Here is a 22076-nt window from a genome sequence, read left to right on the forward strand (position 1 = left end):
TAAATTAAATTAATTCAAGTGTTGAATTAATTATAAACACCAGTGGACCTAGTAGAGTCCAAATAATTAAATTAATTCAAGTGTTGAATTAAGTAAATAACATTGGGCCTTGTAGAACCCAATTGTAAATAATTATTCAATTAGTGGGCTTGAGTTAAATCAAGTAAAGTTTAAATGGTCTCAAATGTGTTTGAGATATTTAACTAAAAGTCCATGGGCTTCGTAATTGTTACAAACCCAAATAGAATGCATGCATGGGAGGTAAAGGGTTGGGAGACAACTTTTTCAATATCCAAGGCATGGCATGCACATGCCAAGTCTTACTTTTTCAACAACCAAGAAAACACTCCTACCTTCTCTACACACTCATGTTGAACGAAATTTCAAGCCTCATTTCTCTCCAATTTGGCTTCCTTAATTGTTGAAGATTCCCTACACTTCTCAAAGAAAAATCCTCTTATTTTTCTAGTGCAAAATAAGAGGGGTTCTAGCTTGTTGGTGGTGGGCTTAATTTTTGAGCAAGGAGTGCTCAAAGAAAGCTTGTAGATTGTGTCTACTATTCAAGAGCTTAGTTGTATATCAACTAAGTTGGAGCCATCATCAATCCATTGTGATTGATAGGTAATATTTCTAAACACACTATGAATGTCATTTTCGTGTTTTCGTATTTGCTACACACTTCGTGGGTGCTCGGTTTTTTCATGTTCTTGTTGAAACAAATTTTAAACTTCCGTTGCGTAACCGGGCACCGTAACCGATCTCCTTTCAGGCCTGTTGTTGTGATTGTTAAGGGTCTGTAGGTATCGATTTGCATGAAGGATAGAAGTTGTAGACCATGTAAAAGCCGATTGAATGAAAGTATTGTAGGCTTCAGCGTGTGCGTGTGTATAGTGAGCAGATCGAGTGATTTCTAGTCGCGGCGATGCATGGTTTAATCTTGGGTAAGGAACTGACCCACTTGGGTCCGTGAAAGGTCCAGGAGAGAGCCATGAGTCAGTGGTTTGGTAGCAGATTGAAGGGAGTAGGGTGAGAAGTGGCTCGAAGGGTTGATCTTGTGATCGACCGCAGCTAGGTGCTTGGGGGTTCACTGTAAAAAAGGATCGGTTACGGTGCTCGAATGCGCAACGGAAGATTCAAAATAATTTTTCAAAGGCAAAAAACCGAGCACCTCAATGCTATAGTGTGTAAGGAGAGAAGGGATTTTCCTTGGTTGTGTGAAAAAGTAAAAAGCACTTTTCAAATGCATGCTTGCCTAGTTTATTGAAAAAGTTACCTCCAACCTTTCACCTCCCATGCTTGCATTTTATTTGGGCATTTAACAATTACAAAGCTCATAGACTTTTATTTAAATGTATCAAACATATTTGATATCATTTAAACTTTACTTGAATTTACTCAAGCCCACTAGTTGAATAATTATTTCAAATTGGGCTCTACAAGATCCAATGTTATTTAATTAATTCAACACTTGAATTAATTTAATTTTTTGGACTCTACTAGGTCCATTAGTATTTAATTAATTGAACACTTGAATCAATTTAATTTAGTCCACGATAATGGCCAGTACTCATGGATGTTCACTGCNAACATGCCTTGGAAACTCATGATAAGTGTCAGCACACATAGAGCTCGAAGAAGACGGGGCCTGAGATTTCACTGAGCTCATGAAATATTGGCCTTGAACCTGTTGGTTGGAATTCATAGTACATGAATCAACATTACATGCGTAGGGTTTCTTCTCATATTGATATTGGTGCTGGAAATTCTGATGACTGGCTACTGGCGCAGATCTACTGAAACTAATATTGTATCCGATTTTATCACAGGACTCCACGCTGCATGTTTCTGAGCTCGTGTCTACTGTCGAATGACTAACGTTGTTGCTTCTCTTCACGGCGACTTCTCTCCAATCCGCGGCCATGACAACTTTCTTGTAAGAATTGCTGCGCTTCAGTATTCTGCATAGGGTCCAAACTTCCTGCAAATTTCGTAGAAATCGTATTCAAGAATTAACGATTGATTGATTATAAGGAACCATTAAGTACATAAGAGAACTATATATTATATATCCATTTTAATTTCACGAGTTCAAATTTTTACTCACTGGGTAATGAGATACAAACACATGGGTTCAAGATATTAGCTAGGACAAATGTTTTTGGCGTAATATGGAAATGGGCTGGCATGCATGCAAATACAAATGATCACGAAAAGGGTAACAAGTGATATGGTATATATAACAATAGAAAATGAAGTATGAATCAAATTAATATGGTTGATACCCTTACAGCTTCTCGAGCAATGCTTTTATCATCCACTATGTTCTTGGTTCCTTTGTCGGGGCCAGGCGGCAGCCGGAACTCGTGCATCATCCAATCAGTCTTGGTTCCCTTTCCGGCGCTTCCCTGATAATATACCAGGGATTTCTTTAACCCGATGCAATCACGTTTTCCTTCGGAAGAATATATTTGTTTGTCGATACCAGTGGCTTTCCAGAACCCGGAACCTGTTATTACTCTGTTGGGTCTAACGCTGTTTCTGTATTTTCTTCCCCTTTTGCAGAAGAAGTACCACTCCTTGTCCTCAACGTTACTGGATCCTAATGATTCTCAACCAAAAAAATAAACTCTTAAAATATATATATATATTTAAAAAATAAATTATTCGGTTTATGCTCATTAATTAATTAACCCTGAGAAAATATGCAGGAAGAGAAAAATAAATATTTGTCAGAGACTTGTTTTCAATTATTTGAATCTCGATTCTTGAGTGAGGCCCGAATAGATCTTACGTTGGTTTTCATAAAATCTCGAAAAATTATTGTTGCATATCGTATGACTAGATCCAAGTTTGGTCTCGGTTCTTAAACATCGTACATACTAATATTCTTAACCATTTGATCTAAAACAAGTTAGTAGTCAGTACTCTCTGGAATCATATATTGGAACTAAGACTTGTCATGATCTGTAATATTTATGTCTCTGATTCACGCAAAAATATATTTATTCATTACAATTTCTTCAAAAAAGGGTCAAAATCATAGTACTTACTTGGAAGATCCCATGGCTCATACTTGTAGATATCAACTTGTTTTATGAGTTCGATTCTTAATGGTCTCTTTTCGATCTTTCTTCGAAGATAAAACGCCACGAGCTCTTCATCAGTCGGATGAAATCTGAACCCTGGAAGTGCAACATCATCATCATCTTCTTCTTCTTCTTTACCAGTACTCATGGATGTTCACTACTGTNATTCACTCAATGCAAATTTGATAGCCATGATATTTAAACAAAAACTTATACTAAAAAAAAACATCGAAAATTAATTCAATGGGATAATGAATACCACCCATTCACGGTAGAGTAGGTCTCTTGTGAGACACAGTTTCATGAATCTTTATTTGTGAGATGGGTCAACCATATCGATATTCACAATAATAAGTAATACTCTTAACATAAAAAGTAATATTTTTTCATGGATGACCCAAATAAGAGATTTGTCTCACAAAATACGACCCGTAAGACCTTCTATCATAATTCATTTCCACTCTAAAAAATTTCTGACATCAGATGGCGTCACTCCATGTTTGAATAATAGAATTATTTTTCCCTAAAATTTTCTTCCAGGGTTCAATCTCTTCAGATTAAATAAATAGGTAGATAATAATATGCTATTTTATTAGGGTGCTTGTTGAGGTGTGATTGGATGGACAAATTATATTAAGAGAATCATTTTTTATAAAGTTTTTTTTTAAAATTTTTTTTAAATGTGATGTTTGGTGTTAATATGTCTAACAAAAGCAGATGTATCATAATAAATTATCTTTAAACAATATATAGTTCTTTCACTATTATTACATATCCTAACAGAAATATATTTCTATTCTCTTTAAAAAAAATATAATATATTTAAATAATCAACTTCATTTATTCTAATTTCTATATCGAAACTTACCATCGCAGAGACGGAGCTAAAGAAATGTTTAGATATAATTATTTCACTTCACTTTCATTCGTTTAAAATTTGTACTCGTCTCCTCTAATATTTTTAATATATTTTTTCATCCATCTAACGTCATTNAAAAGATAGATGAATAAAACACAATTATTATAATATAAATGAGCAAAATTACAAAACGTCAAATATAGAGAACGCTTATTTTTTCTTCCAAATTATAATATCAAAACATTTATTGTTGTATATACTCCATTTTAGTAATAAAATTTATCCATTTATTGTTGTATATACTCCATTTTAGTAATAAAATTTATGAAATGGATATAATTAAATACGTGTACGGCATACAAATTAAATATTTAAAGCCATTTTCATCAACTCTGATTTTTTTTTTGAAGCAGTCAAAATCAGTATGGATAAGTAATAACAATAATCACCCCTCTTAAATAAAAATAAAATGTTAGCTACGATCATCTTTCAAGAGTTCTGTCGCTAATTTGTTTCGAAAAATAAAAAAAATACTTTTAATAATTTAATAAATCTAAAAGAAACTAATAATCCAAACTAAAATCGTGTAAAAGAAAAAAATTTTAAGTGTTGTGAAGTTCGTGTAAAAGAGAAAAATTTTAAGTGTTATAAAGTGGTTAGAAAAATTTTACGTGTTGTGTGAAAGTGATAAAATTGTGTAAGATAAAAAATTTTTAAGTGTTGTGTGAAGTGATGAAATGGTGTAAGAGAGAAAAATTTTAAGTGTTATGAAGTGGAGAAAAAAATTTTTTGTGTAAGATAAAAAATTTTTAAGTGTTGTGTGAAGTAAATTTTAAGTATTGTGAAGTGTTGTGGAGGAAAATGGAACGAAAATTGAGATATTTATAGACAGTTTGCGACGGGTTTTGGGTTAAACCGTCGCTATTGGCGACGGTAAATGATAAACCGTCGCCTATTTTTCTTTGGCAACGGTTTGGATTCAAACTGTCGCTAAAATTAGCGACGGTTTTAAAACAATGTCGCTAATTGTAGCGACGGGTTTGTCAAAACCGTCGCTAAATTTAAAGATGCGACGGGTTTTTTTAAAACAGTCGCTAAAATTAGCAACGGTTATTTCAAAACCGTCGCCAATTTAAACGTAGCGACGGTTTTGATAAACCCGTCGCTAAAATTAGCGATGGTTTTGGAATAACCGTCGCTAAAATTAGCGACGTTTTCCAAAACCGTTGTTGCTTGTCAAAAAAACCACGCTAAAATTAGCGGCGGTTATTTCAAAACCGTCGCGCATTTAAATGTAGCGACAGTTTTAATAAACTGTCGCTAAAATTAGCGACGGTTATTTCAAAAACCGTCGCTAAATATTGCAATGTTTTCCAAAACAGTTGTTGTTTGTCAAAAAAACCACGCTAATCGACAACGGTTTCTTAAAACCGTTGTCAATTGTCCAAATTTAAAGTTACATTTCCCTCATAAAAGTCATACTTTTATTTTTCCTTACGCTTATAAACTCCTTTATGAGTCATTCAACACATTGAACTATTTTTCTTCTCAACGGGATCTAGAAAGCTAGTACTTGTGTGGCCCTCAATGGTTCATTGATACAACTAGCAGTGGATTCACATCTCCATGTGATTCGAGACTAAACATGTCCTTATATGAGCATACCCCAATTGCTCCATTCTTCCTTATCAACTCATTGATAATAAGAACGTCAGAATTCAAGTATAATAGTACCCAACCAATCATGTTAAACGCCTAGCAGCATAGCTTACATGATTCCCTAGGTATCAAATGATAGTGCCTGCAAGAACCATTCAATTAAGGTTAGCGTACAATACGGTCCCTTCATCTCATATATCCCGACCGAGTCGACAACCATTGGTTTATCGAGAGTTGCCAATGAATCGATATTATGTGTCATGTCGTAGTTGCATCATTCTCCTGTCCCGGTGTTTTGTGACAAGACGGGAGCTATAGCTCAGGCAAAAGACCCAAGGTCTCATCAGAAATCCAAACACGTATTGATAAAGTACCACATCCTCCGAGAGATTATGGAAAGAGGAGAAGTGTCTATTGACAAAGTCGGCTCCGCAGATAATGTTGCTGATCCGCCNTGTAGTCATGTGGTCTCTAATTTTTTACACAAATATAAACTATAAATATATAGTCTATACTGTAATAAATTAAGTGAGAAAAGAGAGAAGAAGAGAGAAAAATTAGTTTAGTAAATGACTCGAACTATTTCATTCATAACTCATAACTCCTATTTATATGGTACAATTATAAGATACAAATTTATAGATAGATAAAATTGAGATCTCTATCATAATTGAAAATATATTTTAATAATCATTTATATTTAAAATCATATCGTAACACTTCTCCTTAGATTATTATTTCCGTTTGAAAAGATGGTTTCTTATGAAATTCATGGATACTCAAATATTGTCTTGTTAAAAACTTAACAGTGAAATCTAGTGGGAAAAAACTAGAATGAAGGAAAATGACTAAAACAATTGATAATTTTTCAATAATTCTCACGTGTTGATTTTTTGAATTTGGTATAACTGTCAATATTTCAAATTGAGATCGAATCTCTATATTTTCAGGAGTGAAAAAGATAATTAGAAATGTGGTCCATGACTCGCTAGCTGATGTTGCGAAGATATTTACTGAGAATAATATCTAGAATATACAATCAACAAAAATAATTTGGATGATTAATTATCAAAGCCTCCAATAAACTATTAAACCATTGATTTGAAAATAATGTGTAATATTTTGGGAATGTGATAATTGCCTGAGGCAAAAATTGTAACTATTATGACAACTAATTACTATAAATTTTTCTCTAAACCAAAGTTTATAGGTTAACAATTACACAAAAAATCATGTGTGACGATCTTACGAGTCAATTTTGTGAAAAGAACATTATATTTGAGTCATCCATNCTCTAGTGCAAGTGGGAGATTGTTAGAGTAGGTGCCCGTCGAGCCAAGTGTTGGCCGAGGGTTCATGTTGAAGCTCTATGTATAAACAATCTTTATTTTAATACTATTTGAAATTTTTGTTTTGGCGCATCTTTAACTGTATACACATGCTAGTTGCATAGATAAAGCCCTTGAATATACAAATAGTAGAAAGAATATGAGATGCTCATATGATGAGTATCATGAAACTCATATTTGGAATACTGAATATACTAAACAGATACTAGTCGATTCAGCCGCCGCTAAGAAGGATATAGGCCGCTCGAGTTTGAGACCNATGCCATGTACGTAAAACTGCAATTTTAGTCCTATATTTTTGTTTTGTTTTTTTTTTGCGATTTTAATAATCTGTATTGTCAAATTTTACCNCTATGTTTCATTGGTAGGGGACATTGTGATGTCCGAGCATGCAGATAGGTGCTCCTGGTAGAGTGCACTGAACAACCCTCCATAAAGGGCTTTCCATGTAGTTCTCACTTATCGAGTGGAAACGTCCTAGTTTATGGTTGTACACAATTCGTCCTTATGATTCGGGACAACATTGGAACTCTATGTGCTAGCATTGCACTTTGACTTGTTCACCGACTCTCATGTGGTCATCAGGTTGCAAGGTTGTGTGTTCTGTCGAAACATATAGGAGTCGATGCATTGTAGTCGGGGATTCACCGCTTACCTTCGGGTATGGATATGCTATGTGTATGTAGTATGAAATTTAGGAATGACGTCCAACTCTTGGACAAAATTCCTTATCCAAACAGCCTCCTTTGTTGCAGCTGATGCAGCAATGTATCCGGCCTCAGTGGTGGAATCCTCAGTACTGTCTTGCTTGGAACTCTTCCAAGAGACAGCAGCACCATTGAACATGAATAAAAACCCAGAGGTTGAATTCGAGTCATCGATATCGCTTTGGAAGCTAGAGTCGGTATAGCATTCCAATTTCAGATCTTCACCCCCATAGACCAAGAACAACTTATTGGTCCTTCTCAAATACTTGAGGATGTCTTTCACAACTTTCTAGTGTGGAAGACTAGGGTTCAATTGATATCTACTCACTACACTTAGTGCAAAAGCCACGTCAAAACGTGTAGATATCATCCCATACATGATGCTACCAATTGCAGACGCATAAGGAATGCTTGTTATCGCCGCTATCTCTGCATCAGTCTTGGGAGACATAGACTTGGATAGGGACACGCCATGACACATTGGTAGATGTCCTCTCTTGGACTCATCCATCGAGAACCGCTTCACGATGGTATCAATGTATGTGGACTGGGTGAGACCAAGCAATCTTCTTGATCTATCTCTATAAATCTGTATTCCCAATACAAAAGATGCTTCACCCAAGTCCTGCATCGAGAACTTACTCGCTAACCATATTTTAGTTGATTGCAACATTCCTACATCATTCCCAATGAGTAGAATGTCATCAACATAAAGCACCAAGAATGTCACAGTACTCCCACTGACCTTCTTATACACACAGGGTTTCTCAAGATTTTTAGTAAAACAAAACTCTTTGATTGTACTGTCGAATGTGAGGTTCCAACTCCTATATGCCTGCTTTAGACCATAAATAGATTTCTGAAGTTTGCATACCATATGCTCACTTCTGATAGATGTAAACCCTTCAGGTTGAGACATGTAAATCTCTTCCTTAAGATCCCCATTAAGAAAGGCTGTCTTGACATCCATCTGCCATATCTCATAGTCATACCATGCAGCTATGGCTAGCAATATCTTTATAGACTTGAACATTGCAACTGGAGAAAAGGTTTCCTCAAAGTCAACTCCTTGTCTTGGAGTATATCATTTTGCCACCAATCGCGCCTTGAAGGTCAATACCTTCCCATCCGCCCCAAGTTTCCTCTTGTAAATCCATTTACACCATATGGGAACAGTTCCCTCACATGGATCCACAAGGTTCCACACTTGGTTCGAATGCATGGAACTCATCTCAGATTCCATTGCTTCAAGCTACTTGGATGAATCTGTTGGATCGCGGTTTTCTCGTGCCCAAAACGCAGCGGAACTTTTAAAATTTTTATTTTATTTTGACAATCAAAATTATTTTGGACACTCGTATGGTTTAATATAAATAATCAACATTCATAGGATGTTAAAGAATATACCTTTAGTGAATAATTTCACTAGGCTCCAACTACTCCGGTATTAGCGGACGTAGCTCTTGTTATAATTCCCTACGAACTTTCTTCAAGAACTCCTAATCCGGTCCACGACTAGAATATTTATTCCTCTTCTAACTTGCACTAGAAAGTATAGAAGATCTTTTCGTAGAGATAAAACACAATTTGGTTCAAAACCTTTTGAGAGCACAAAAAAAATTGCCGATGGAATTCTCTTCCTTCTTTTACGCTTCTAAAGCTTCGGTCATATTTTTCGTTTTCAAAATCAGAATATTTCGAATCTCATTTCCACCGAATTGCATGCCATTATAATAAGGATAAGCAATCCTTATAATATCATACCAATCATTACTTTACTTAATTAATCCAATTAATTAAGTTAATGATATATTCTTATTGCATGCCAATATATTTCAAAAAAAACTTTCGCATGCTATATAGTAAATAAGAATCAAAATTCTTATTATTATTTTATTTCTAATCCTTAATTTACTTAATTAATCTAATTAATTAAGTTAATTAAAGATTCTAAATTCATGTCAACTTTTTGCCAATCTCGATTTTCTTTTAATACATATATTTATGAGAATATCATGTATTAATATTATTTTACTTTGTGTGCAAGTTTTATAAAATTATGGTATCATGACTATTTACATATTACATAAATCAATACCGTATTTTATAAAAACTTAATGGGCTATATTTTAACTCAATTAAAATATGATTAATTATTAATGTCCATTTGAACTTTAATAAATTTGCATGATGGGCTTATACTCTTACAAGTCCATGATTCATGCACCCATTACATTAATCTCATCATAATCCCGATCGACGATCCAACATCATCGATGTGACAATTTCAACTTATTTGTTATTATGATGCGCACTTTAATTTCGAGATCAACAATGTCTAAATAAAAGANTTTACTTTTTTACCGTAAATTTTTACTTTTTCACAACACAAACAACAAAAATAGCAGAATGAAAAATATCTAAGGACTACTATTGCCATTTTCACTTTTTTGTATAATGCACCACAGGCTTCTCCATTAATTAATTTAACATACAAAAAAGTTTATTTTATTTGAACCATAATAAATAAATAAATAAATAAATACAATCCAAGAAGTCAAAGTCCGTAGTCAATCCAAAAGCATACGTGAGATGTGTAAGAAAGACATTAATATTTTTCGATGTGATTTACGACACATGTCCCCTAAGTCCTAACTTGTAATCAAGCCTTTGAAATTGTCTATCCCCAAATTATATTTGTCAAACTTCATGACGATTATATATTCTTGAAAGTCAAACAATTGGGTTCAATTTGATTTCAACATTTGTATAAATATAAAATTGGCAAATATCTATTATCTTGAAATATTTTTTGTTTAAATAAATTATTCCCTTTTGAAAAATAAATATTCGTCTCCATGTTTCAGCCCAATATATGTGCAATTTTTTTCTTGACAATTATGTATAAAAATATTATTTAAATTGTAGCTTTGGCAGCAAGAGAGAACCAATTCATATTGGAAAACAAGAGCCCGCAGTTGTTGATATATCCATCAAAGTACTTAAAATATTTGTTTCTATCATCGAGGATAGTGCCTGTACCAACTCAATTTATTTATTTTAAAACAAATTTTAGTTTGAAATGTAATTTAAATGTACTCAAAATATGATTTTAAATTAAATTAATTTGGTTTAAAACAAGAATACTAAATTTGTTGTACATAACGTGATAGAAGGATGCAGCTTGAATCCTTCCAGGAAACTATATGCTAGTCTGTGTTGGCAAATATTTCTTGTCCTACACAGAGCCATACATCTTGTCCCTGCGCATATAAACAGCAAAAGAAACAGTGGTTATATGCTATTCGAATGAAGAGCCTTACAACTCTGACCTTTATTCTTCTGTAAGATGCTATGGTAGCTAATGGCTCGTTGGATCTATGAACAGTCCCATCTTTTGCAGTCATATTGATCATCTGACACCGGTTGCAACCACCCAACGACTGCACAAGCAAACACACAAGAACATAACAAATAGAATCCTTGCAAATATGGATGCCTTCTTCAAGTCTTTGAATACGTAACAGGGTAAATATACCCGTAAAGACAACTATTCACCAGCGTGTCTAGTATTCACGGGCTCTCGAAAGCAAAGATTCCACACAATGACTATGCTAGCAACTACTTTGGATGAACACTTGTTTCACGTGAATAATTAACTTACTAGCTACAAAAGTCTATTGCCTATAATCCAACCAGAGACAAGGCACTACATGATTATCATTCCTCGATTAATTTTTCCATGCTCTCGTATTTTCCTTGTCAAAATAAAAAATTCCGAGAGTTATTAGCATTCATCTTGGTACGACTGAAATCTAAAAGCAAACAGAATCTCAAAGAGAAGTTGGGAAATTCCAACTCCGAATGTTAATTTTTGTAAATCTTGAAATACTATATGTTAAACTCACAGTGAAATTTTGGTCTCCAATCTTTATACTTCTCCATCTATCTTCTGCAGAGGGTTGACCGCAAGACACAACTAAGTTGGGCTGGAATCTGGATGGAGAGACTTAGATAAACTGCCCACGGGAGCTATTTTGCAATTCTGCTACAAATATAAAACATATAAGTTGGGTTTTTTTTCAAAAATCAACTTTTGTTTGTGTCCAACACTTGGAAATGACATGAAACTCACAATTATTGAAACATGTCCAATACTCCAAAAAAGTGCCCAATACTTGGTATTTCGGTCAGTGTTACAAGGACAACGTAAAAAAGATCAAAACACTGTACCAAGACTCCGTTACCTAAAAGTTTGAGTAAGAATTCATCATAGCCGTCTAACAGGACATTTATGAAATCGATAATTACATGTGTGTGGGTGACAATAAGTTCTTCCATACCTGTATATTGCACACATGGTTAACTTGTTGAGGACTTTGAACCCATGATGAAGAGATATGTTGTAGTTCCATCCTCAAGGTATTCCTCAATACCATCTCTTCTGTTATAAAAGTCAATATCTGCAATGGATGCAGCCACTGTGCCTGACAGAGTTCTGTGTAAGCAAGTGGCACTGCAATCAAATATAGATGTAAATGGGAGAGCAGGCCTAAGAACAAACCTCCAGTAAAATAAGTCTTCTTCAATAAATTTACATGTTCTGTATAACACATATATATCAGGGGTTAATTTGTTGGTTCAAATCACTAGAAAAATATTCAGGAACCCATAGTGATCACCACCCCGTCGGACAGCAACCTTACCATTTCGGATTATAAGAGTTCCAATTCTGTCGGACATCCAAATAGCTGAAGAAACCAAAGAAGAACATTAGAAGCTATCATTTTTTAATACAGACNATTTCTTATAGATTCAACTCATTGAATTTATTATTTCAACGTTTTCGATAAATTCAACTCCTTGAATTTATTATCTCAACGGGAACAAAATAATCCAGTACTTGTGTGACCCTCAATGGTTCAGGGATACAGCTAGCCGTGAGTTCACAACTCTTTGTGATTCAGGACATAATTCCTTATTCGGGCTTACCCTAATTTGCCCACATTCCATGCACCAGCATTTGATCATGAGAATGTCAGAAACTATTTTCTTATTAAACTCATCGAATCATGGTAAGAGCGTCTAATTGCATCGCCCCATGATTCCCTAGGTATCACTGATAGTGCCTGCAAGAACCAGTCGATTATGATTAACGTACAGTACGGTCCCTTCATCTCATATATCCCGATCGAATCTGCAACCATTGGTTCATCGAGGGTTGCATAATAATTCGATAACTATGTGACACATATAATAGTGGCATCGCATGTAATATTGGAGAACTCCTTCTTCAACGTACATCTCATACTCTGGCCAGAGATTCCACGCACTATTATTTCATCAGATCACATAGGATATCCACACCCATAGGTGAGCGGTGAATCCCCGACTACAATGCACTGGCTCCTATATGTGTCACAACTGTACCCAAACTCGCCACCTGATGACTCTCTTGGAGCCGGTAAACGAGTCAAAGCACAGCTCTAGCATATAGAACCTCAGTGTTGTCCCGGGTCGTAAGGACTAATGGTGTAAAATCATAACCAGAACTTATTCTCTCAATGAATGATAACCACTTGAAAAGTCCGAGGGAGGATTGTTCGTTATAATCATCATATGACTACCCATCTGCATGTTTGGACATCTCTATGTCCTTACCAAGAAACGCGGTACACAACATCACATATGCTAGTCTCGAGCTCAAGCGACCTTTATCCATGTTTTAGGCGGCTGAATCGACTAGGAACGAATTTAGATTATACAGTGTTTACAAATGAGTTTCAACATCGAATTACGATTCATTTGTATTAAAGTATAATCAAGGACTTTATCTATGCTGATTGCATGGGTATACAGATAAAGTAAACTGAAACCATTAAAAGGTAAATTATATTAAAATAAAGATTGTTTATTACACTCGAGTCAATAAATTCCCCAGCCAATAGTTGGCTTACAGGACATCTACCCTAACAATCTCCAACTTGCCCTAGAGCCAACTACCCATAAACTTTAATCCCATTGCTTCGCGATGCTTTTCAAACAATGGTCCTGGAAAGGGCTATGTAAGTGGATCAGCAACATTATCTGTAAAGAGGACTCTTTCAACTGATATATCTTCTCTTCCCACAATCTCCCGGATGATGTGGAACTTCCTCAGTACATGTTTGGATCACTGATGAGACATTGGTTCCTTTGCTTGCGCAACGGCACTAGTGTTGTCGCAGTACACCAGGACTGTATCAACTCCATTGTGAATAACGCCCAACTCTTGGACAAAACTCCTCATCCAAACTGACTCTTTGGCTGCAACAGATGCAGCAATATGTGCTCAGCTTCAGTGGTGGAATCCGCAACGGTGTCTTGCTTGGAACTTTTCCAAGATACAGCTGCACCATTAAGCATGAATACAAAGCCAGAGGTCGATTTCGAATCATCTACGTCACATTAGAAGCTAGAATCAGTGTAGTCTTCCAATTTCAATTCTCCGCCCCATAGAGCATGAACAAGTTCTTAGTCCTTCTCAAGTACTTAAGAATCTCTTTCACGGCCTTCCAATGCATTGGACCAGGGTTCGCCTGATATCTGCTTGTAACACTTAGAGCGTAAGCAACATCAGGACGTGTCGATATCATACCATACATGATACTACCAATTGCTGACGCATATAGAATACGTGTCATCATCTCTATCTCTTCATCAACTTTAGGAAACATAGCCTTAGATAGAGTAACACCATGACACATTGGTAAGTATCCTCTCTTGGACTCTTCCATAGAGAATCACTTCAGAATGGTATCGATATAAGTGACTTGGGTGAGTCCTAGCATCCTTTGTGATCTATCTCTATAGATTTGTATTCCCAATACATAGGATGCTTCACCCATGTCTTTCATGGAGAATTCACTTGCTAACCATACTTTAGTTGATTGCATTAATCTTACATCATTCCCAATGAGTAGAATGTCATCAGCATAAAGTACTAGGAATGTCACTGCACTCACACTAACTTTCTTGTGCACGCATGGTTTCTCAACATTCTTAGCAAAACCAAACTCTTTGATAGTGCTATCAAATCCGAGGTTCCAACTCCTTGACGCCTGCTTGAGACTATATAATGATCTCTGACACAAGGCTCATCATGGCCTTGTTCATGAAGAAGCATGTATCTTGCAGGCGGTCTGATAACCCTATCAGACCTTCTAGGAACGTGTACTTCAACGACTGGTTGTTGGGGATCAAGTTCAACTTTTACAGTTGAGGGAGTATCTTGAATTTCTTCAAGTTCTATCATCTTGCCTTTTCTATCTAATAGAAATTCCTCTTCCAAAAAGATGGCAATTCTTGAAACAAACTCTTTCGTTTCATTAGGGTAATAGAAATAATATCCAACAGAATTCTTTGGATATCCTATAAAGTAGCACAAAGTGGATCTACTATCCAATTTGTCTCCCACTGTCTGCTTCACGTAAGCAGGACATCCCCATATTCTCATGTAAGAATATTTGGCAGTTTTTTTTCCCATCCATATCTCATATGGTGTTTTATTAACTACTTTAGTATGGACATTGTTCAACAACATTACCACAGTTTCAAGCGCAAATCCCCAAAACGATGTAGGCAATTCAGTGAATCCCATCATGGATCGAACCATGTCCATCAAGGTTCGATTTCGACGTTCAGAAACACCATTCAATTGTAGTGTTGCTGGTGGAGTCCACTGTGAGAGAATCTCATTCTCTTTTAGATAACCCAAAAATTCAGCACTCAAGTATTCTCAACCTCGATCAGATCGAAGTGCCTTAATACTTCTTTCTAGATGATTTTTCTATTTCAGATCTGAATTCTTTGAACCTTTCAAATGCTTCAGATTCGTGTTTCATCAAATAAACATACCAGTACCTCGAATGGTCATCAGTAAAGGTAATGAAATAGGATTGCCCATATTTTGTGCTAACACTTAGCGGGCCACAAACGTCTGTGTGGATCAAATCCAGTAGACCATGCGCACGTTCCACGTTTCCATTTAATGGAGTCTTGATCATTTTTCCTTTTAGACAGGACTCACAAGTAGGTTGAGAATTTATGTCTGACAGGTCAAACATGCCTTCTCCCACTATCATGTGCATCCTTCTTTGGGAAATACTACCTAGTCTAGCGTGCCATATTTGTGTGGGATTTGGATCATCTAACTTTCTTTTGTTTGTTGTTGAAATCATGTTTACTTGGACATTCGCTTATCATTTTCAGAACATTTCTGACGTATATAATTTCTTATGTCCAGACTTCTTGCACTGAAATAAATATGTTCTGACTTAACGGGCTTTGTAGGCTTTTTAAGTGTCCTTCAGAGTTTGCCTCTTATTGGGTTTGTTTTTCTTGTAAGGGGCAGAACATTTCTTTCCCTTACTTTGTGGGCCATTTTTCGTCTGGCGAGAGGCCCATTAGAAAAACAACAATTTCCTGTTTTATGGTGATCTCATAAGTCATAAGCGTATTGACTAGCTCTTCAAGGCTATCATCTATCTTATTCAAATTGAAGTTCACCATAACCCCGTCAAATGAAGAAAAGAAAGACAACAAATTGATGTCATCAATTAACTCGTTAGAAATCACATATTCCAGGTCCACCACATTCTCAATAAGCCCAATCATACGTACACCACACTCATGGGCCAAAGCCATATCCTGCATATGTGTAGTCATGAGCTCCTTGAAAGTGGTGTGCATCATTGTTTGAGTTTCATGCACCATGCAACTCTTACAAGTGCATTCGAATGTCAGCAGCATTCAACATTTCCTCAAACTGTCTCTATATTTTATTTGACATAAAAGCGCACATGTTACACTTTAGCTTGCATACTATGGTCCTACCATCTTGCCTGCTTTGTCAGTTCAACAGGAATGACATTAGTGTGTATGCATTTTCTCCGAATTTAGAATATTTTCTCAACCAGTCTTGAAAGTTTGGTTTGGTTAGCTTGTTAATAAAAAATGTATTACGTGACGAAATCGAAAATATACTGATATTGAAACAAAATAATTGTTGCTGATTATTTTAAAATAATTTTAAGATATAAAATATGGATTTTATTTTATAAATATCTCTCCCACTATTTTGACATTTCCACCACCCTCTGATGAAAAAGGGAAATCTTATTTCCTTAGTGGGCACGTAGAGTTCAATTAGCCAATTATAATAACGAATAATATCATCCAATTATAATTTCTAAAAGGTAGAATCCAATTGCATCCCTATGCAACCTCCGCGTGTTTTGCCTCACGTTTAATAAGGACCCAATAATATGACGTCGTTTATTTTCACGTGTCAAACCGACCCATCAATGTTGAATTGTAGTGGACGGTCTCCATGAGTTCCCCTAATAATATGAGCCGAAGTCATGGGAGTTCCACTCAATTCACATCATATGTCCAATGGAAGTCACAGCTTTCCGGCGTCCAGGCCTCCCCAATAATATGAGCCAGACACTGTCCACGGGTAGCGATCAACATGCAACCACGGTTGATGGAAGGCAAGGAAAAACTAAACTCTTTTAATTTTTACTTTTTCGGTTTGATATAAAATTTGAATCTTAANTATAGAATGAGCAGACAACAAAGTCTGCCTTGTATTTAGATAAATCGGGCGGTGTTGTTGTACTTCCTTTTGTAGCATCGATGACAACCATCCAGTGCCCTCTGTCATAGGCATCAAAGCCACAAAACATACAAGGGAGTCTAATTCCACACGCACAATAGAAAAAATTTCAAAAAAATTCCATATTGGATGAAGACAAAAACAATCTATGGATAACCAATGGTTTCACAATTTTTAGTCCGTCAATCATCCTGTTAAATAAGATGCCAAATCTAGGAATTCACCTTCGAGGCGTAAAAGTTCCGGAGATTTCATATGAATCTTCCTTGATAACATTTACAAGGTCAAGATTAAATCTCTGACCAGATTCTGAAGGAAATGCAAATAAATTGTATGTGTTGCCTGTAGCACCAACAGAAAAACAAATTAGATCATGTCGAGACATAAAATGATTCTTCTTTCCTCTCAATCTCTCCCCGCTCCATCGAGGAATACAAAAAAATAAATCGAATGCCAATATTTAAAAACTTCACAAAGTGCTGCAGTCCAAGAAAATCGTTAATGATTCTCTACAAATAAAGCCACATATTGTCAATAATTTCACCAACATGCGGCATCCATGCTAAGTTCAAGTTCCGTCAAAGTAAAGCATATAAGAATTCCAGGAAAAAGGTCAGAGTAAAAATTTGGAAACGCTCAAAATAATCCTAGCTGGGAAATAACGCACAGATAACTTAACTGGTAAACTCCTTTTTTCCACACCAAGCTTCTCCACTTTTGTACATGGTGTGGTGTAATATTCACCGCAGATTTACTACTACATTGTTGATTGTGTAAGGAATTCGCTTCAATGTCTACCTACACAATTATCACCGATTATGACTTATGATTAAGTGACAAATTCTCGGTTCTACATAAATTTTTATAAGAAATCAATAGCAAGTGTTCTGCATGTGCCTGATAACAGATACTTCTTGTCATTCAAAAAGAAGGAGACTCCCTAATCCCAAGGACACTGTTATGATTCTCCATGGTATACATAAAATTACTTTGGTTGCTCCATGAAATCGTTTCGCCAACCAGTTTCAGTGCCGCTGTTGCCCCGAGGTAAAGACACATTTATACTCTCCAGGGGAAGCATTAAAGAAATCAAGGACCTGCCCAACATCATAAACGGCCGTGAAATAAATTTTGGAATATAACCAATACTATGATCAGGAAAAAGATATACAACAAAGGGAGACCCCAAAATAAAGCCTCACATGCCGGCGCCTCACCAACAATGTCGCTGGTCGTCAAGCTACAGTTGTTCAGGCTATCTAATAGAATTCTTAAATGAGGAACCGTGTATAACTTAAGCATTGCAACCAAAAAGTAAACTTTTTGACCCTTCGTGAAAAAGAAAAAGATATATTCCCATAGAGTGTGGAGTTGAAATCCTTTAGAACGGCTTCCATTTGTAACTCGGAATACAAAGTTGCTCCAGCATGGTCCAAATACACTACCTCTACAGAGCCCAACACCACATTACATCAATAACAATAACAACCAGTAACAAATATAAAGTAACTACTTCCAAATTCTGGATTGAGAATCAAGAAGTTTTCTTTTCTTCTCTTAAACACAGACATAGGGTGAAGGGACAATTTCAAAGTTTAAACTAGGTATCTCTATCAAATTTTATTGTGGCAAAACCAGGAGCGGGTACTTTTATTTCAAATCATGAATCTTAGAAATCTTCTCTCACATACAAAAAAATTTCAAAAGTTCAAAGATAGTAATTCCGAACTCCGGTTTATTTTAATACCCGAGATCTTTGAAAACATCTATACACAATGAATCAAAATATCTTACTAAGAATCGTGATACTTGAATTTATTTCTTTGCGGATCGCTTGAAACAAAAAAAAAAAAAAGAGGAAAATTGAACCCAAAAAAAAGAAGCAAACCTTTAAATCTTTTGAATTCGTTAGCCCTTAAATCATCAATGCTTTTTTGAGCACCAGGATACCCATAATCTCCGCCGAACTCCTTCAAGAATCGTTCTTTTTCTGGGTCAGTGGTCATCTTCAGATTCTTCACTAAAAACAACTCTCGAAAATGGAAGATTCTGAGGAAAGATCATAAACAAGTTGCTAAAATTCATTGGTGAACTATGATGATGACCAGATTGCCAAACGAATATTTAATTTAAAAATTAAAAGTATTTTTTAACATTAATTTCAATATTTCGCCTTCTTAACCTGCGAAATTACTGAATTGTTAATTTTACGACATAATTATTCATTATACAATACAACTTACTAAACATGTTTTTAAATGAAATTATAATATTTGAAAGAGTTTATTTTAAGTGTTTATAAATTTTTAGTCATTACAATATTTCGAAACTGCACGTAAAAGTTTTTTCAAAAACTACCTTAATAATCAAATTATGACTTAATAATAATACTATAATCATAAAACCAAATCCTTGATTTCAATAAAAGTCATTAAACAACATGATTAATAATAAAACTAATAAAATATCAACTCTTAGTATGTATTTGAATTATTTCTAATATGACTTTACAATTATGGTATAAATAAGATCCATCGAGCATTATTTTTTTCCACTATTTATGAATTTTAATATTTAGAAACCTTCATTTTCAAGCCATGTTTCATGTGAAGTATCACCGAATTACTCGGGCATATCGGATGATTCTTGACAACTTCGAACTTGAAACAGCTGATGATTGAAGCTGCAACGATCTTCAGTTGAAGGAACGACATTTCCTTGCCCAAACAACTCCTTGGCCCTGCATTGAAGGCTGTAAACTTGAACGATGGCTCGGTTTTGATCCGTCCCTGATCAGAAATCCATCTCCCCGGATTAAACTCAAGGCAATCTCGGCCCCATATTGATTCCATCCGCCCCATGGAATAGAAGGAGAGAACTGTCTTTGTATTCGGGTTGATCGGCTGTCCACTTGGAAGGGTGTCGGGTTTCAGAGGAGCTTTGTGCTGTAAACCCACTGGTGGGAAGAGGCGCAGCGACTCACACAAAGCACCATGCAGGTAAACCAGTTTCTTGAGCTTATCTGTGTCGGACACTTCCCATTTTCCAGTTTCACATACTGGTAAATTTGTCAAGATCTCGTGCCGAATCTTGTTTTCTACCACATGGTTTGTTGCTAGCAGCCAAACGAACCAAGTAAGTGCTGCACTTACTGTATCCTTACCTGCAAAGATTAAATTCAACATTGTATCTTTCCACGTTTGTTCGGAAACACTATTTGGTGCATCAGAATCACCCTTTTCTGCTAGTTCTAATCTCATGTAACTTGTTAGCAAGTCAAGATCATGATCATTATCGTCTGTCAAAAATTGCTCAGATCCGTTCTTTTCTTGGCGTTTCAATGATATACAATAAGATAAAAATCGATCATGGATTTTCTTGGCTTCGGTCAACTTCTTTTCTGTTCCAATCTGAAGCCACCGTTCAAGCTTCCATAATGAACGGGGAAGCGTATGCCTGCGCAGGACTGCTTCCTCAGAACTTGCAAAGGCCTTTTCCTCCGGAAGATAAGGCAAATCAATGCAAAGCGAAGATGGATCATGGCCTAATACCAAAATACACGAGCAATCAAACGACAAACGCTGGAATAATTCCTGAATATCCACTTCCATTCTTAATTCTGAGAAGTGCTCCAGAATGGGGATCAATCCTGATTCCACCTTCCTCCAAGTCGTCCTCCCCCACAAACTTCTGAAAACCAGCCTGGTTCAACAGCGACATGCAAATTTTTCTCTGCTTTTCCCAGGATTCGAATTCAGCAACAAATATACCATCTCCCAGGCCCTCAAAAATTTCCCTGAAATCGCGACCTTTGGTGAAGTTCGGGAAGTTCTTGCTCAATATGTAGTGAACATTGGCAGGATCGCAAGTGATAAGCATATCCATGTTACCTAACCAGGGTCCTTTAAACATAAATGTTCCTCCACTCTACTGTAGAACATCGGTTAGAAATTCATGGATTCGGTTCCTATGCCGCAGAAGCCCCGGCAACATGCCAAGAACTGGCCAGTTGATAAGAAGTGTTCTTTTTCTTTTTGTCTGCAAAATGTAATAACAAAGGAATAGTATCGGAAAGATGATGAAAAACAAAACTTGTGTGTACATGTTTGCTGCTAATCAGTGCTGAGATTTTTCCAAAATGTGTGCCGAGTGATAGTCTAAGATTGTGCTATGGATAGGAATCACTTGCGTTTATAGAAGTTCTAATCTTGTTCAAAACTTGTACCTTAAAAATTCCATTTCCCAAATTTATTAAACAATGCATGTGTAAGTTCCAATGCATTATCAGAACTAGAGATGAGATTGGACGAATTTCAAATCATAACGCGTTGAGTGTATTTGAAATANGATCATCCTTATTTATTGTTGAATGTCATATTATGATATATATGTGATATATAGTAGTATGCATGTATGTATATTATTAGATAATATAGTTGCATGAATCCGGAAATCATACAAACATGGCACGCGATTTTAAAAGAAAATGATCATTNTGGAGCACAAAATAGGTTGGAAACTGAAGCAAAGAAGGCATGATAGCCAAAAACGTAGAAAGCAATTTTCGTACCTCTTTCCAACTTCTTCCGATTTTTTCACTTATCTCCACTTTTTCTTTTGGTAAAATATTTCTTTATTTTTATCTATACTTTTGAGTTTTTAGATGAATTTTTAAATTGTCATATCATAGAAATCATTATAGAAAATTCCATTTTTTATTTTAGAATAATCTCTATATTTTTTACACAACTNCATGTC

The 22076-nt window shown here is 35.7% G+C and overlaps 3 protein-coding genes and 1 pseudogene across 3 annotated transcripts; all 4 read right to left on the reverse strand.

Annotated features, from left to right (window-relative positions):
- Window positions 1-1567: 1567 nt before the first annotated feature.
- Window positions 1568-3246, reverse strand: LOC140956309 (transcription factor JUNGBRUNNEN 1-like). The gene is made up of 3 exons (XM_073413025.1): window positions 3051-3246; window positions 2289-2599; window positions 1568-1978 (listed from the first exon to the last, which is right to left on the reverse strand). The coding sequence occupies exons 1-3, from the start codon at window positions 3232-3234 to the stop codon at window positions 1568-1570; spliced, it is 906 nt and encodes a 301-aa protein (XP_073269126.1). The 5' UTR covers window positions 3235-3246.
- Window positions 3247-10742: 7496 nt separating this feature from the next.
- LOC140956318 (uncharacterized) lies at window positions 10743-14406 on the reverse strand. The gene is made up of 5 exons (XM_073413037.1): window positions 14298-14406; window positions 12367-12411; window positions 12004-12263; window positions 10993-11103; window positions 10743-10923 (listed from the first exon to the last, which is right to left on the reverse strand). Exons 1-5 carry the CDS (start codon window positions 14404-14406, stop codon window positions 10870-10872), a joined length of 579 nt encoding a protein of 192 aa, XP_073269138.1. The 3' UTR covers window positions 10743-10869.
- Window positions 14407-17253: 2847 nt separating this feature from the next.
- LOC140956327 (molybdenum cofactor sulfurase-like) lies at window positions 17254-19489 on the reverse strand. Its single transcript, XM_073413044.1, has 3 exons — window positions 19207-19489; window positions 17543-17660; window positions 17254-17398 (listed from the first exon to the last, which is right to left on the reverse strand). Exons 1-3 carry the CDS (start codon window positions 19322-19324, stop codon window positions 17254-17256), a joined length of 381 nt encoding a protein of 126 aa, XP_073269145.1. The 5' UTR covers window positions 19325-19489.
- Window positions 19490-19807: 318 nt separating this feature from the next.
- LOC140959300 (alkane hydroxylase MAH1-like) lies at window positions 19808-21462 on the reverse strand (annotated as a pseudogene).
- Window positions 21463-22076: the final 614 nt, after the last annotated feature.

Source organism: Primulina huaijiensis, chromosome 2 (assembly GCF_012295235.1).
Source record: "Primulina huaijiensis isolate GDHJ02 chromosome 2, ASM1229523v2, whole genome shotgun sequence".
NCBI classification, from domain to species: Eukaryota; Viridiplantae; Streptophyta; class Magnoliopsida; order Lamiales; family Gesneriaceae; genus Primulina; species Primulina huaijiensis.

Bases quoted from the DNA above. Each gene is read 5' to 3' on its own strand.
- LOC140956318 (XM_073413037.1), bottom strand. From the start codon at position 14,406: ATGTGTCATGGTGTTACTCTATCTAAGGCTATGTTTCCTAAAGTTGAT. The intron at 12,412-14,297 runs GTATGATATCGA...TGGTTTCTTCAG, and splicing joins AATTGGTAGTATCATGTATG to CTATTTGGATGTCCGACAGA. The intron at 12,264-12,366 runs GTAAGGTTGCTG...TGTGTTATACAG, and splicing joins AACTCTTATAATCCGAAATG to AACATGTAAATTTATTGAAG.